This window comes from Oncorhynchus clarkii, chromosome 16, assembly GCF_045791955.1.
Source record: "Oncorhynchus clarkii lewisi isolate Uvic-CL-2024 chromosome 16, UVic_Ocla_1.0, whole genome shotgun sequence".
Classification (NCBI taxonomy): Eukaryota; Metazoa; Chordata; class Actinopteri; order Salmoniformes; family Salmonidae; genus Oncorhynchus; species Oncorhynchus clarkii.
In genome coordinates, this window is record NC_092162.1 from 13814878 (window position 1) to 13829504 (window position 14627).

Genomic DNA, 14627 nt, shown 5'->3' on the forward strand with positions numbered 1-14627 from the left:
GAATTTGAGATGCAATTGGCTTGAAAATGCTTTTTTATCATCCAACTCCAGCTGCGAGCCCAACATGAAGTCTAACCAGAATTAATGAACTCCCTTGACAAAAAGATTGAACCCTACAAACAAAAAAACTGAAGGCAAATGTTTTTGTGTTGTGTGTGTGTGTGTGTGTGTGTGTGTGTGTGTGTGTGTGTGTGTGTGTGTGTGTGTGTGTGTGTGTGTGTGTGTGTGTGTGTGTGTATGTGTGTGTATGTGTGTGAGTGTTAGGTGTGTGTGAGTGTTAGGTGTGTGTGTGTGAGAGAGCTACACCTCTCTCATACCAACCCCTGTTCTCTCTCCTCCTGCTGGTGGGTTGGCTAATGAGAAACCTGCCGTCCTGTCATTCACTGTGAACACATACACACACAGCCTTCCATTCCTCACCCACACACACACACACACACACTCTTCCACCCCCTCCCCTTCCTCACCCACACACACACAACCTTCCACCCCCCCCTTCCTCACCCACACACACAACCTTCCACCCCCCCCTTCCTCACCCACACACACAACCTTCCACCCCCCCCTTCCTCACCCACACACCCTCTCCACAGGAGGTGGAAGATTGTCCAACACGTGTCATCAATCATCTCCTGGGCTGCCTGATGGACGATGCCACTCAATCTGTCTTCCCCTAGCCACGACAGTCCCGGCCCAGCCTCCCTCTCTCCTCGGCGGGCAGAAAAAACATGGGCAAGGCTGGCAGAATGAGGATTGATGGAACACCCTGACTGAGTCCCAAATGGCACCCTCTTCCCCATAGGAAGAGGGCTGCCAAAGGCTGCTCAAAGGTAGTGTACTACACAGGGATAGGGACTCACACCCTGACTGACTGGCTGGGGTCTGGCACAGCCCCACCAGGGAACAGTGCTGTTGGGAACAGATTAGAAGGGGTGTCACTTCACAATCTGGGGCCTTGGTAAGACCGGTAGCAGCAGCGTTGTGGTGAGCGGAGCATCTGTACTTCTATCCACCCTTCAATTGATCTGTCCATCAATCTTTCCATTGATCTTTCCGTCAGTCTTTCCATTAATCTCCCATACATTTTCCAAAATTTTCCATAAATCTTTTCATCAATCTTTCCATTAATCTTTGCATCAATCTTTCCATCAGTCCATCCATCTATCATCAACTTGAGCCCTTAAACAGCAGCTGTGTAACAGTTCTACAGAGAGACTGGTGAATGAGTTTCTCTGCAACCAGTAAATTGTGTAAGCCATATTCTTGCCAGCTCAAAGGATGTAACGCCTCTCAAACAATCTTGGATGTCTCTGTTGAAAACCTACACACAGATGCGGATTGTCATGTACCGTTGCCTTGACTTGAGGAAAAGTGATGCAACGTGAGATTAATGCTTGTAATGCAAGAAGTTCTATATGACTCTGTACAGGAGAACACACCGAGCTCGAAACACCCCAGAACATTATTCTATGACCATCTATTATTCAGCTGTAGTTCTATTTGGGATTCCACTGTGTCTGAACAGATAACACACTCCCACATCAAAGATGCCAAAACAGCATCCACTAGCTACCACATCCAGCAGCTGGCAAACAGAAACCATTCATATTGCAGTGCCAAACGATTAAAGTCACTTAGTCCTTTTCATCATTGTTAAAGCAAGTAAATAAGGTCAAAGTGTACCTCCTCTCCTCTGGAGTGGGAAAGAAAGAGAAAACAAGGAGAAAAGTGGGTAGTGAATACAGAAACTGTAGCTGATGGGCCTTACACAGTAGTGAAGCTGGTGATTCTCTTCAACACTGCTGTTGAAGACTCTCCACTGAGTGTTAGAACTGGAAGCCTGAGCGTGTGTCTGTGTGTGTGTGTGTGTGTGTGTATGTGTATGTGTATGTGTGTGTGTGTGTGTGTGTGTGTGTGTGTGTGTGTGTGTGTGTGTGTGTGTGTGTGTGTGTGTGTGTGTGTGTGTGTGTGAAGGAGCAGAGCAGCCTGCGGGGGCTAGTGTGTGGGTGCTCGCTGAGCCTCTAACAGACGCTCTGCGTTTAGTCACCGCGTTTACCGCTCACAAAAGGGACAGCAAAGGCACAGGAGATAAAGGAGCGGCACAAATGATTTCTCTCATCCAACCAACACCACGGTAATCCAAGCCGCCCGAGCCAACCTGTTTTCTACCATTAGAGAATGACAGTGGGAATTGACGGCACTACAGCGCACCACACTAAAGGCTGTATGTTGGTATCTCTCTCCCCCTCTCTCTGTCTCTGTCTCTGTCTCTCTCTCTCTCCCCCTCTTTCTGTCTGTCTCATACTCAAACTCTTTCTCTCAAATTCTCTCTCTTGCAATCTCTCTCTTTCTCCCCCCTTTCTCTCATTCTCCCTCTCTCTTTCTCTCTCTCTCCCCACTCTCTCTCTCTCTCTCTCTCTCTCTCTCCCCCATTCTCCCGCATCTCTCTCTTGCCACCCCCCTCTCGCTCTCTCCCTCTCTCAAAAGGGAAGAAAGAAAAGAGAGATCAGACAGATAGATTTACGACACAACTCTCCTCCCAGCCACTCTAGATTTAATAAGAGACTCAGCGAGGAAGGCTGTGTGAGACACTGCTCTCATAAGTGCATTCACTCCCTGTGTCCTGCAGCTTAGGCTATGGATTGCTTACAGAATGGCTACTAAGCATGAGTGTGGAGTGTTTGGATAGGGGATCATCAGAGTGAAGCATCATTATATTTCACAGCAGCTATCACGGTTTGTATTCTGGAATCATAGTTTATTGAATCACAAGTGGATATGCGATGAGCATTTACGCTTGAAAACACTTTCTTGTCACATCTCAATACATTTTCATAAAGGGGCTATTCACCTTGTGCTTTTACTAATAAACATGGTGTGTAAGCCATGTCATCTTACCCTACCTAGCCTGTCGGTGAGTGCTCATTTGCCGTGGTCACGGGAGGGAACAAAAGAACCCAGACATGGAAAACAGAATCAATCATCAAAGCCTGGCTATTCCTGTCCACAGTGGTTCACCACCCTGCCACGTCTATGCATAGATTTCCTCTCAGTAGCACTGAACGCCAAGCCATTCTTTGTGCTTGCTTACTGGGTGACGATACAACCTCTAAATCAAACATAACGTTCCGTGTGCCGTCCTCAATCAAAATGAGAAAAAATGTCAAAGATTTTCCTTGCACAAGCGTGTGTGTGTGTGTGTGTGTGTGTGTGTGTGTGTGTGTGTGTGTGTAAGTGTGTGTGTGTGTGTGTGTGTGTGTGTGTGTGTGTATGTGTGTGTGTGTGGAGAGAGGGAGAGTTAAGTGTGTGTGTATGTGTTACTGTGTTATAAATATGTGTTTATACTCTCCTTCGATGCTCGACCACTGATTCTCAGACGGAGCTACTGCGGGATCAGGACCAGGCCGTCAGGGTGTTTCTTGTCCTCAAGCTAAACATCCGACTGCCCAATGGCGGCGGCGTGGGATTGCGGAAAGAAACGCTGGAAGGTCTCTTTACGAAAGGCCTTGAGTTTTGTCTCATAGCTCACCAAGGAAAAATGCTCACTAGGGCTGTGGCAGTCACGAAATTGTGTCAGCCGGTGATTGTCAAGCAAATAACTGTCAGTCTCATGGTAATTGACCGTTAATTAACATAAAACATTTAGCATCTCCTGGCCTCCGCACAGAGCCTACAAGCCATTTTTAAAAGTCTAATAAATCCATGCAATATGGCCTACACCTTCACAGTAAATCCATAATTTATTTTAGACAGGTCTAAAGAAGCATGATATGAAGAAAAGTAGAGCATACTCTGAGTTGTCCTCCATAAGATGAAGCCGGAGAGGATGGCTGTAAAGGTTTTCCTCCTCCTCTTCTGAGGAGGTGTAGCAAGGATCGGACCAAGTTGCGGCGTGGTAAGTGTCCATGTTTTTAATATGAAAAAACTGAACATGAACACTAATACAAAAACAATAAACATGAACAAAACCGAAACAGTATGGCGAACAAACACAGACACGGAAACAATCACCCACAAAACAACAGTGAAACCCAGGCTAGCTAAGTATGATTCTCAATCAGAGACAACTAACGACACCTGCCTCTGATTGAGAACCATACTAGGCCGAACACAGAAAACCAATCTAGAAACACAAAACATAGAATGCCCACCCAACTCACGTCCTGACCAACTAAAACAAACAAATAACACAAGAACTAGGGTCTGAACGTGACAATGGCAGATGTTTTAGGTGCCCCCGGCCGATTGTGTTTTTTGTTGGTTTATGTGTGTTGTTTGTAACTTATTTTGTACATAATGTTGCCGCTACCATCTCTTATGACCGAAAATAACTTCTAGACATCAGGACTGCGATTACTCACCATGGAATTAGCAGAGTCCTCTTTTTCCTTTCACGACTCTGACAAGTCAGACGCGAAGGATACACTTATTCCTCGGGAACAGATCCCCGTGATCTGCATGAAGTGGAGGCGAAGGTCGGGCTGCCTTCTGAGAATTCGTAGGCGATCGAATAAACCCCCACTTCCCTCCATTCTACTAGCCACATTTGTGGACAATAAAATCAATGAGATCCGCAGAAGATTAAACTACCAACGGAACATTAAAAACTGTAACGTGGCTGAACGTCAACAACATCAACATTCAGCTGGCTGGTTATGCGATGTACCGGCAGGATAGAACAGCGGCGCCTGGTAAGACAAGGGGCTGCGGTCTATCTATTTTTGTAAACAACAGCTGGAGCACGATATCTAAGGAAGTCTTGAGCCATTGCTCGCCTGAGGTAGAGTATCTCATGATAAGCTGTAGACCACACTACCTACCGAGAGAGTTATCATCTGTATACTTTGTAGCTGTTTACATACCACCACAGTCAGTGGCTGGCACTAAGACAGCATTGAATGAGCTGTATTCCGCCATAAGCAAACAGGAAAACACTCACCCAGAGGCGGTGCTCCTAGTAGGGACTTTAATGCAGGGAAACTTAAATCCATTTTACCAAATTTCTATCAGCATGTTAAATGTGCAACCAGAGGAATAAAAACTCTGGACCACCTATACTCAGACACAGAGACACATACAAAGCTCTCCCTCGCCCTCCATTTAGCAAATCTGACCATAATTCTATCCTCTTGATTCCTGCTTACAAGCTAAACTTAAAGCAGGAAGCACCAGTGACTCGATCAATAAAAAAGTGGTCAGAGGAAGCAGATGCTAAGCTACATGAATGTTTTGCTAGCACAGATTGGAACATTTTCCGATGGCATTGAGGAGTACACCACATCAGTCATTGGCTTCATCAATAAGTGCATCGAGGATGTCGTCCCCACAGTGACTGAACTTACATACCCCAACCAGAAGCCATGGATTACAGGAGGCATACACTCTGAGCTAAAGGCTAGAGCTGCCGCTTTCAAGGAGCGGGACTCTAACCCGGAAGCTTATGAGAAATCCCGCTATGCCCTCCGACGAACCATCAAACAGGCAAGGCATCAATACAGGAATAAGATCGAATCGTACTACACTGGCTCTGATGCTCGTCGGATGTGGCAGGGCTTGCAAACCATTACAGAATACAAACGGAAGCACAGTCGAGAGCTGCCCAGTGACACAAGCCTACCAGATGAGCTAAACTACTTCTATGACCGTATCGAGGCAAATAATACTGAAACATACATGAGAGCACCAGTTGTTCCGGAAGACTGTGTGATCACAATCTCCACAGCCAATGTGAGTAAGACCTTTAAACAGGTCAACATTCACAAGTCCGCTGGGCCAGACGGATCACCAGGATGTGTACTGCGTGCATGCGCTGACCAACTGGCAAGTGTCTTCACTGACATTTTCGACCACTCCCTATCCGAGTCTGTAATACCAGCATGTTTTAAGAAGACCACCATAGTCCCTGACTCCGCTGCACAAGCTCTGTCAGGAGAAATGGGCCATAATACACCCAATTTATTGTGGGAAGAATTTTTACGAGGATTAAATGTCAGGAATTGTGAAAAACTGAGTTGAAATGTATTTGGCTAAGGTGTATGTAAACTTCCGACTTCAACTGTAATTTGCAAGTGATAGGATGATATTTTCACCAATCAGATTATTCTTGATTTAATCTTGTCTTTTTTTAATTAAATGTTTTTATTGAATATCCGAAACATACAATATACTTGCAGTGAAGCCGCTCAACAACTACATCATACCAGTCATCCAACAGACTCCCATTCATAGCGACACACAGAAGCATCCAAGGTCAATGCCCTGCTCAAGGGCTCGTTAACAGATCTCCCACCAGACTAAAACACATGAACCAGAACCCTCCAAGATCCCCCACAGTACCCCAATAGCTGTCCCTCAACCATTCGAGAAAAAAATACAATTAATTCCATTCCCCAACCCCAAGAACCCCCCAATGCACCAACAACCAGGAGAATGAACTAAAGAAAAAACATAAGAAAACAGCAAATAACAAGGCAAAAAAAGGACATCAAGGGCAACTAAAATCATAACAGCAATGCCAACTGTTTGGGTGAATGTCTGGCACTATTACATGTACAGTATGTGTGTGTTCTTGTATGCATTTATTTGAATGAGAGTGTGTGTATATGCATGTATACAAACACCTGCACAACATCAGCCTCAGGCAAACCGGCATTAATTGTAAAAACACTGCCCCTCGGTATCATTCAAACATACTTTGATTATGTTTATTTTAACCCTGTCTTTACAGATACTACATAATATATTTGTAACATTAGTTTTGATATAGAATGGACCATTATCATGCACCTGTATCGAAACCAATTTATGCACTTAAATAGCGAACGAAGAATGCTTTTTCCCGTGGTTTATTTTCATGACGGCCAGGTAGGCTCTATTCTTGTTGTAAATATAAGCAATGTGCTTAATATTAGGAAAGTTGAGAAATAAATATAGTAGTTCTATAGAAAGCTGATAGGATCCTCCTCTTTTTATTAGAAGCCATCACTCTGTTTTCTCCTGCAATTGCATAGCCTATAGAAATGTTGCGCAACATGAGCTCATGGGCTCTCATGAAGTGTTTGATTGGATTTTCTAATACATTTGCATTGATGTCAGAGTGATTAGAGGGACAATAGAGTGCTGAGTCTCTGTCAGTTAGCAAGTTTGATAGGCAACTAATGATCAGCAGCAGAATCAGAGCTTGGAGAACCTAATTACTGTGACTAAACGGTCATGTGGAATTTGACTGCTCTCATGACTCGTGACCACCGGTGTGGCTGTAATATGTTCACTGCAACAGCCCTAGTGCTCACATGTCACAACAAGACAGGTGTCTGCGTCATTTCATTTCTCAAACGGCATAAAGACTGCATCTTGCCCACCAGCACCCCGGCTATACATATGAACTACCTATGCACTGGCTGAATAGGAACACAACATATGCACTTAGAATAAAATAGCCTTGCTCAAGGGCACAACAGCAGGAGATGGAGTTCAGTTCCATTTTTGCGTTGCCCTGGCCCAGGGCTTGAACCAGCAACCTTCTGGCTGCTGGTCCACCTCTCCATGGCTCCTGCTTCACTGTAAGGGGTTAAAGGCCATAAAGCAAGCATAACAGCATGCCATGAAGTCACAGGAAAAGGAAGAAGAAGAATTCCAAATAACACACCTGGTTGACAGAGCTGTTAACTACAGCCAGGTCTAGACAACTTGGGAATCAGAGAGGATCAAGAGGCCTTAACCCGCCAAACAAGTTAAAGGGAAAGTCACTTGTCAACCCATTGCAAAGCCAGTGGTGCAGCATTTTAACACTCGTCATTAACCAAGGAGTCTAATTCTCCCCTTTAACCAAAAGAACACACCAACTTAAAGACAGACAGTCTGTATGTCTGTCTATCTGTCTGGAGGCTGGACAGAACAGATGTAAGTACAGCAGACTCTGTCCAGACAGACGGACGGACAGACAGACAGACAGTGTTATTTTGCTGTATGATCGTGGAACAACGTGTCTGTTTTAAAGAGCAGTACAGCTAATTCAAATATTCACAAACATTTCTCGGTAGAGGCAGAGTAGCGTTGGGAGTCGGAGTACGATGAGGCATTAAAGCATCCAGCGCCCAGTTCGATGCAGCTGCCGAGTCAGAGAGAGGTGCCACGGTTACTCCTTCCCCTCTGATTGGCTGCTAAAATTAAGACTTCTAAAAATACAGCCTGCCTTGGCTGAGGCTTGGAGAACTGACACATCCATATGCATGAGAACCGTGTTCCGTCTCCACTCTGTCTGTTAGCCGTGGACAGGCCATCTGCTCTGCTCTGCGGTGCTGAGCCTGAGTCCCAGGACACATCTCCGGGACACGTGACAGACTGAGCTATAAGGAGTCATGCGTACTATCTAATGATAGGCAATGCCCCCATGCCATATGGTGGCCTGGTCCAGTGGGGGAATACCAATATGATCACAATCGTCTTGAAGAACAAGAGGCCATGTCCTCCTATAATCTCTACTCAGCACAGCCAGAAGAGGACTGGCCACCTAACAGAGTCTGGTTCCTCTCTACGTTTCTTCCTAGGCTCCTGCTTGTTTAGGGAGTTTTTCCTAGCTACTGTGCTTCTGCATCTGCAATATGCTTGCTCTTTCGGGTTTTAGGCTGGGTGTCTGTACAGCACTCTGTGAAAACCTCTGTTGTAAAAAGGGTTTCAAAAAATAAATGTGATTGATTAATTGACTGACAGTGTGTCATGGAGGTCAATACTACTTGTCTTACAAGTACTGTGTGTGTGGGCAAGTTGGTGTATGGCTATGTGTGTGTGTGTGTTTCTGGTTTCTGTTTGTATGCACAGAGTAGGTAAACTACATGTGTGTATGTGTGCTCAGACATACCTGCGTGTGTGTGTGTGTGTGTGTGTGTGTGTGTGTGTGTGTGTGTGTGTGTGTGTGTGTGTGTGTGTGGACCCACGAGCATATGTGTGTGGCTATATCTAGGTCTAAATGCCGCCACGTACCTGTTGGATGAAGACCTGAGCTCCTCGGGGGCTGAGCAGTAGGATGGCCCGTCTCAGTGTGTCCCTGTAGCGGTTGAGCTCCTCTGTCCTCATGGTGTTGAAGAGGTTCGAGAAGACCTTACTGATGTTCCTGTCCACTCTCTGTAGAGATACGTCCAGCCCCTGCCGAGACGTCTGGTCCAGGAAACCCTGTAGGCCGCGGATATCTGAGGGGAGGGAGGAGAAGCGGATGAGTGGGGTTGGACTGACTGGACTCACTGACTCTGAATCCACTGACTCTGAACTCAGAAACCCCTCCATCCTCCTGCAGATCCCTATGAGTAATTGAAGCTTAATGTATAATTAGGCATTCATTGCACTTTCCACAGATTTCACTCAGATTCCCCTTTCAATAGCATATTACAAATCAAAGTGTATTTGTCACGTGCGCTGAATGTGAAATGATTACATAAAGGCCCTAACCAACAGTGAGATTTTCAAGTAAAAAATAGGTATAGGTATTAGGTGAAAAATAGATAAGTAGATAAACAAATACAACAGTAAAAATACAGTGAAAAATAACACTAGCGAGGCTATATAAAGTAGCGAGGCAATATACAGGCACCAGTTATTCGGGCTAATTGAGGTAGTATGTACATGAATGTATAGTTAAAGTGACTATGCATATATGATAAACAGAGAGTAGCAGAGTAAAAGAGGGGTTGGGGAGGCAATGGAAATAGTCTGGGTTGCTATTTGATTACTTGTTCAAGAGTCTTATGGCTTGGGGGTAAATACTGTTGAGAAGCCTTTTGGTCCTAGACTTGGCACTCTGGTACCGCTTGCCATGGGGTAGTAGAGAGAACAGTCTATGATTGAGGTGGCTGGGGTCTTTGACAATTTTTAAGGCCTTCCTCTGACACCGCCTGGTGTAGAGGTCCTGGATTGCAGGCAGTTTAGCCTCAGTGATGTACTGGGCCGTGCGCACTACTCTCTGTAGTGCCTTGCGGTCAGAGGCCGAGCAGTTGCCGTACCAAGCAGTGATGCAACCAGTCAGGGTGCCAGAGATGTTGTAGTTGTAGAACCTTTTGAGGATCCCATGCCAAATAATTTAGTTTCCTGAGGGGGAATAGACTTTGTTGTGCCCTCTCCACGACGGTCTTGGTGTGTTTGGACCATTCTAGTTTGTTGGTGATGTGGACACCAAGGAACTTGAAACTCTCAACCTGCTCCACTACAGCCCTGTCGATGAGAATGGGTGCATGCTCGGTCCTCGTTTCCTGTAATCCATAATCATCTCCTTTGTCTTGATCATGTTGAGGGATAGGTTGTTATTCTGGTACCACCAGGCCAGGTCTCTGACCTCCTCCCTATAGGGTGTCTTGTTGTTGTCGGTGATCAGGCCTACCACTGTTGTATCATCTGCAAACTTTATGATGGTGTTGGAGTTGTGCCTGGCCATGCAGTCGTGGGTGAACAGGGAGTACAGAAGGGGACTGAGCACACACCCCTGAGGGGCTCCAGTGTTGAGGCTCAGCGTGGTCTATGTGTTGCTATCTACCCTCACCACGTGGGGGCGGCCCGTCAGGAAGTCCAGGATCCAGTTGCAGAGGGAGGTGTTTAGTCCCAGGATCCTTAGCTTAGTGATGAGCTTTGAGGGTAATATGGTGTTGAACGCTGAGCTGTAGTCAATAAACAGCATTCTCACATAGGTGCTCCTTTTGTCCAGGTGGGAAAGGGCGGTGTGGAGTGCAAAAGAGATTGCACCATCTCTGAATCTGTTTGGGTGGTATGTAAATTGGAGTGGGTCGAGTGTTTCTAGGATAATGGTGTTAATGTGAGCGATTACCAGCCTTTCAAAGCACTATGGTGGTCTGCTTAAAACATGTTGGTATTACAGACTCAATCAGGGACATGTTGAAAATATCAGTGAAGACACCTGCCAGTTGGTGAGCACATGCCCGGAGAACACGTCCTGGTAATCTGTCTGCCTTGTAAATGTTGACCTGTTTAAAGGTCTTACTCACGTCGGCTGCGGAGAACGTGATCACACAGTCGTCCGGAACAGCTGATGCTCTCATGCATGCCTCAGTGTTGCTTGACTCGAAGCGAGCATAGAAGTGATTTAGCTCGTCAGGTAGGCATGTGTCACTGTGCAGCTCGTGGCTGTGCTTCCCTTTGTAGTCTGTAATAGTTTGCAAGCCCTGCCACATAAGACGAGCGTCGGAGCCGGTGCAGTACGATTCAATCTTAGCCCTGTATTGGCGCTTTGCCTGTTTGATGGTTTGTCTGATGGCATGGCAGGATTTCTTATAAGCTTCCGGGTTAGAGTCCCGCACCTTGAAATTGACAGCTCTACCCTTTAGCTCTGTGCGAATGTAGCCTGTAATCCATGGCTTCTGGTCGGGGTATTTACGTTCAGTCACTGTGGGGACGACGTCCTCGATGCACTTATTGATAAAGCCAGTGACTGATGTGGTATACTCCTCAAAGCCACCGGAAGAATCCCGGAACATGTTCCAGTCTGTGCTAGCAAAACAGTCCTGTAGTTTAGCATCTGCTTCATCTGACCACTTTTTTATAGACCGAGTTTCTGGTGCTTCCTGTTTTAATATTTGCTTGTAAGCAGGAATCGGGAGGATAGAATTGTTGTCAGATTTACCAAATGGAGGGCGAGCGAGAGCTTTGTATGCGTATAGGTGAGCGCATTTAACATGTTGATAGAAATGAGGTAAAACTGATTAAAGTTTTCTTGCATTAAAGTCCCCAGCCACTAGGAGCGCCGCCTCTGGGTGTGCGGTTTCCTGTTTGCTTATTTCCTTATACAGCTGGCTGAGTGCAATGGCTGACTGGTGATAAATAAACAGCCACGAAAGGTATGTATGAAAACTCTCTTGGCACATGGTGTGGTCTACACCTTATCATAACATACTCTACTTCAGGTGAGCAAAATCCATAGACTTAGACTTAGATTTCATGCACCAGCTGATCTTTACAAATATGCAAAGACCGCCACCCCTTATGTGCTGTTCTATCTAGCCGGTGCAGCGTATATCCGGCTAGCTGAATATCCTTGTCATCATTCAGCCACGATTCCGTGAAACATAAGATGTTACAGTTTCTGATGTCACGTTGGTAGGATATTCGTGATCGTAACTCGTCTAATTTATTGTCCAATGATTGCACGTTGGCAAGTAATATTAACGGTAACGGCAGCTTTCCCAGTCGCCTTCTGCGTATCCTTACGAGGCACCCCGCACCTCTGTACCTGTGTCTCTTTCTCTTGCCAATGACGGGGATGTTGGCCTTGTCGGGTGTTTGAAGTACGTACTCTGCGTCCTGCTTGTTGAACAAAAAATCTTAGTCTAAACCGAGGTGAGTGATCGCTGTCCTGACATCCAGAAGCTCTTTTTTGCCGTAAGATACGGTTGCAGAAACATTATGCAAAAAATAAGTTACAAATAAGGCAAAGAAAACCCACATAATAGCACTATTGGTTAGGCGCCCGTAAAACTGCTGCCACTTCTTCCGGCGCCATTTTACAATATTTTGACTAAATGTAAAAGTAAATGTAATCTTGTCACTGTGATCGTTACAACATGGTACTTCTATTGTTAGCCCATGACTAGAATACAAAAATAATGCATTCTCTACATGCTGACAAGGACTGTAATATACATAAATGCACACAAAAAACACCATGCTTTGAACTTTTGCAGTGTTTTGGCTTGAATAACAGCAGTACAGAACAGAGCAACCCTGATCCCACACTGTGGAGTAAATTGCTGTAGGCAGTTCAGTGAGTGTTCAGCTGAGGGAGAGTTGTGGAGGAGGCCTGGGTAAATCAATGCTTACTTTATTGTGTTCTCGGGGCTTCTTACTCACAGTCCTAGCCTATCCTGTGGGCTCTTGTAGCTAGCACCAAGGCCCCCTATATACAAGTCATCTTCCTTTGTCTGGAAGTCACAATTCAGCCCAGAATAGAGCGGTTTCATTGCTAGAATTACATGTTGAATGCTCTTCTTGGTGTTATAACTTCTTCAGCTATCACCCAAGTGAGAAGTTTGAAATGTCTGGGAAAGAGAGTTGTGTGGTGACAGGTGGGTTATTCAAAAAAATCTCTCCTTCTCCTCTTATCTATTTGGATTGACATATGCCTTGTGGTGAGTTATGTTTGGCTCTCTACCGTACTCATATGCTGCTTCCTCTCTCCGGAGTGGCAAAAACTTGGCTTAGTCTATGTTTCCATGGTGAAAAAGGAGACAATACCAGGTCTTCTCACCAATGCCGGTTGTTATAGTCTCTACAAAACAACAACAAACTACAAACATGTCTCTCGCAATTACCTGTTGTTGATTCATCATGAAGGGTACAGTTAGCAGTTCCTTGTGAGGGGGCGCATTCCTCGTCAGAGAGAACCTGGAAATGATCTGTATTAATCAAGATGCTAGCACCACTTCTTGGCTTGAGGAGGAGATTACTATGTCATACATATGACTGCTAATGTCTAATCCCTTTTCTTCCTGTAACCCCTGCAGGTAGCACTTCATGCCTTGCTGTGAAACTCATTACACCGTGCAGTTTGCATGTTTTTTCCCCTGTTATTTTTATACCGTATGGATATTGTGAGACTTAAGGTTTTCTCTTATATTTCACGTGTAGGTCATATCCAACAGGACTGAAGTACTGTAACTCAACACCTGCAAATATAGAGTGATACATACTTTATGGTGGACCAGAATCGGGGGGAAACCCCAGAAACTGCTCCGTATCATTCAAAGCCTAACTGCTGGTGGGATCGAGAAATCCTTGTTTATGAAAATTTGAGATTAGCATTTTCCTCACTTTCCCTCAACTAATCCCTACAGATTACAGCCCAAATCTTTTGTCGGCTGCTCAGAGAGTGGCAGCAATGGGCTCCACAAAGCTCCCTCGCCTCGCCTCAAGGACTTCAGCAACAGCTGCTGTGGTCCCAGTGAAATTTAACACATGGGACACATGGGGGGGGGGGGGGGGGATCATAACAAGTAGCATAAGAGATAACCATAGAGGAGCTGGGGAGCAAATCCCATCAAAGAGGGCCCATCTCCAGTCACCTCTCCACTGGCGGGTAACAAATTAGATTTTACAGGGGATTTTATTCTCTCTCTATCTCTCTCTCTCTCTCTCTCTCTCTCTTTTGTGATGTTATTAAAAACTGTATAGTCCAGTTTTCATCAAATATGATGTGAATACAATATCAAAAGTGATGAAGCTATTTGTGTTAAGATAGGAATGTGATTTTAGTTTTCTAATGAGATAATAGTTTTTGATAACCTTTGCATATTAAGTAGCCACACCACGAGTGAGGTCAGAGAACTGGTCAGCATGACGGAACGTCCCTTTTGAACAAGAGTGCATAAAGGCTTAGAAGAGTAATCAACCTTTAGACCAGGGAACGTGAGGCAGGGAGCTGCACGTTTGGAATGGTTGATGCTTTGAAACTCAACAAAGAAATGAACTCACCTTCCTTTGGACCAGAGAGACATAGAGCTGCAGCTCATGTCCATTGTGGTCTGAGTCCTGAATACCAACACGAGGAGGAAGTGGCGAGATGCTCACCTCAGACAATCACTGGTACTACCAGTTTGAAATGAAAAAAGTTTGAAATATCCAATAAATGTCGT

The 14627-nt window shown here is 45.3% G+C and overlaps 1 protein-coding gene across 1 annotated transcript in view; it reads right to left on the minus strand.

Annotated features, from left to right (window-relative positions):
* The window catches only part of LOC139367462 (glutamate receptor, ionotropic, delta 1b), a 382576-nt gene that overhangs the window by 143957 nt on the left and 223992 nt on the right, over positions 1-14627 (minus strand). Inside the window, exon 4 of the mRNA XM_071105674.1 lies at positions 8983-9188. Coding sequence (XP_070961775.1) covers positions 8983-9188 — 206 coding nt within the window. The remainder of the gene's footprint in view (positions 1-8982; positions 9189-14627) is intronic.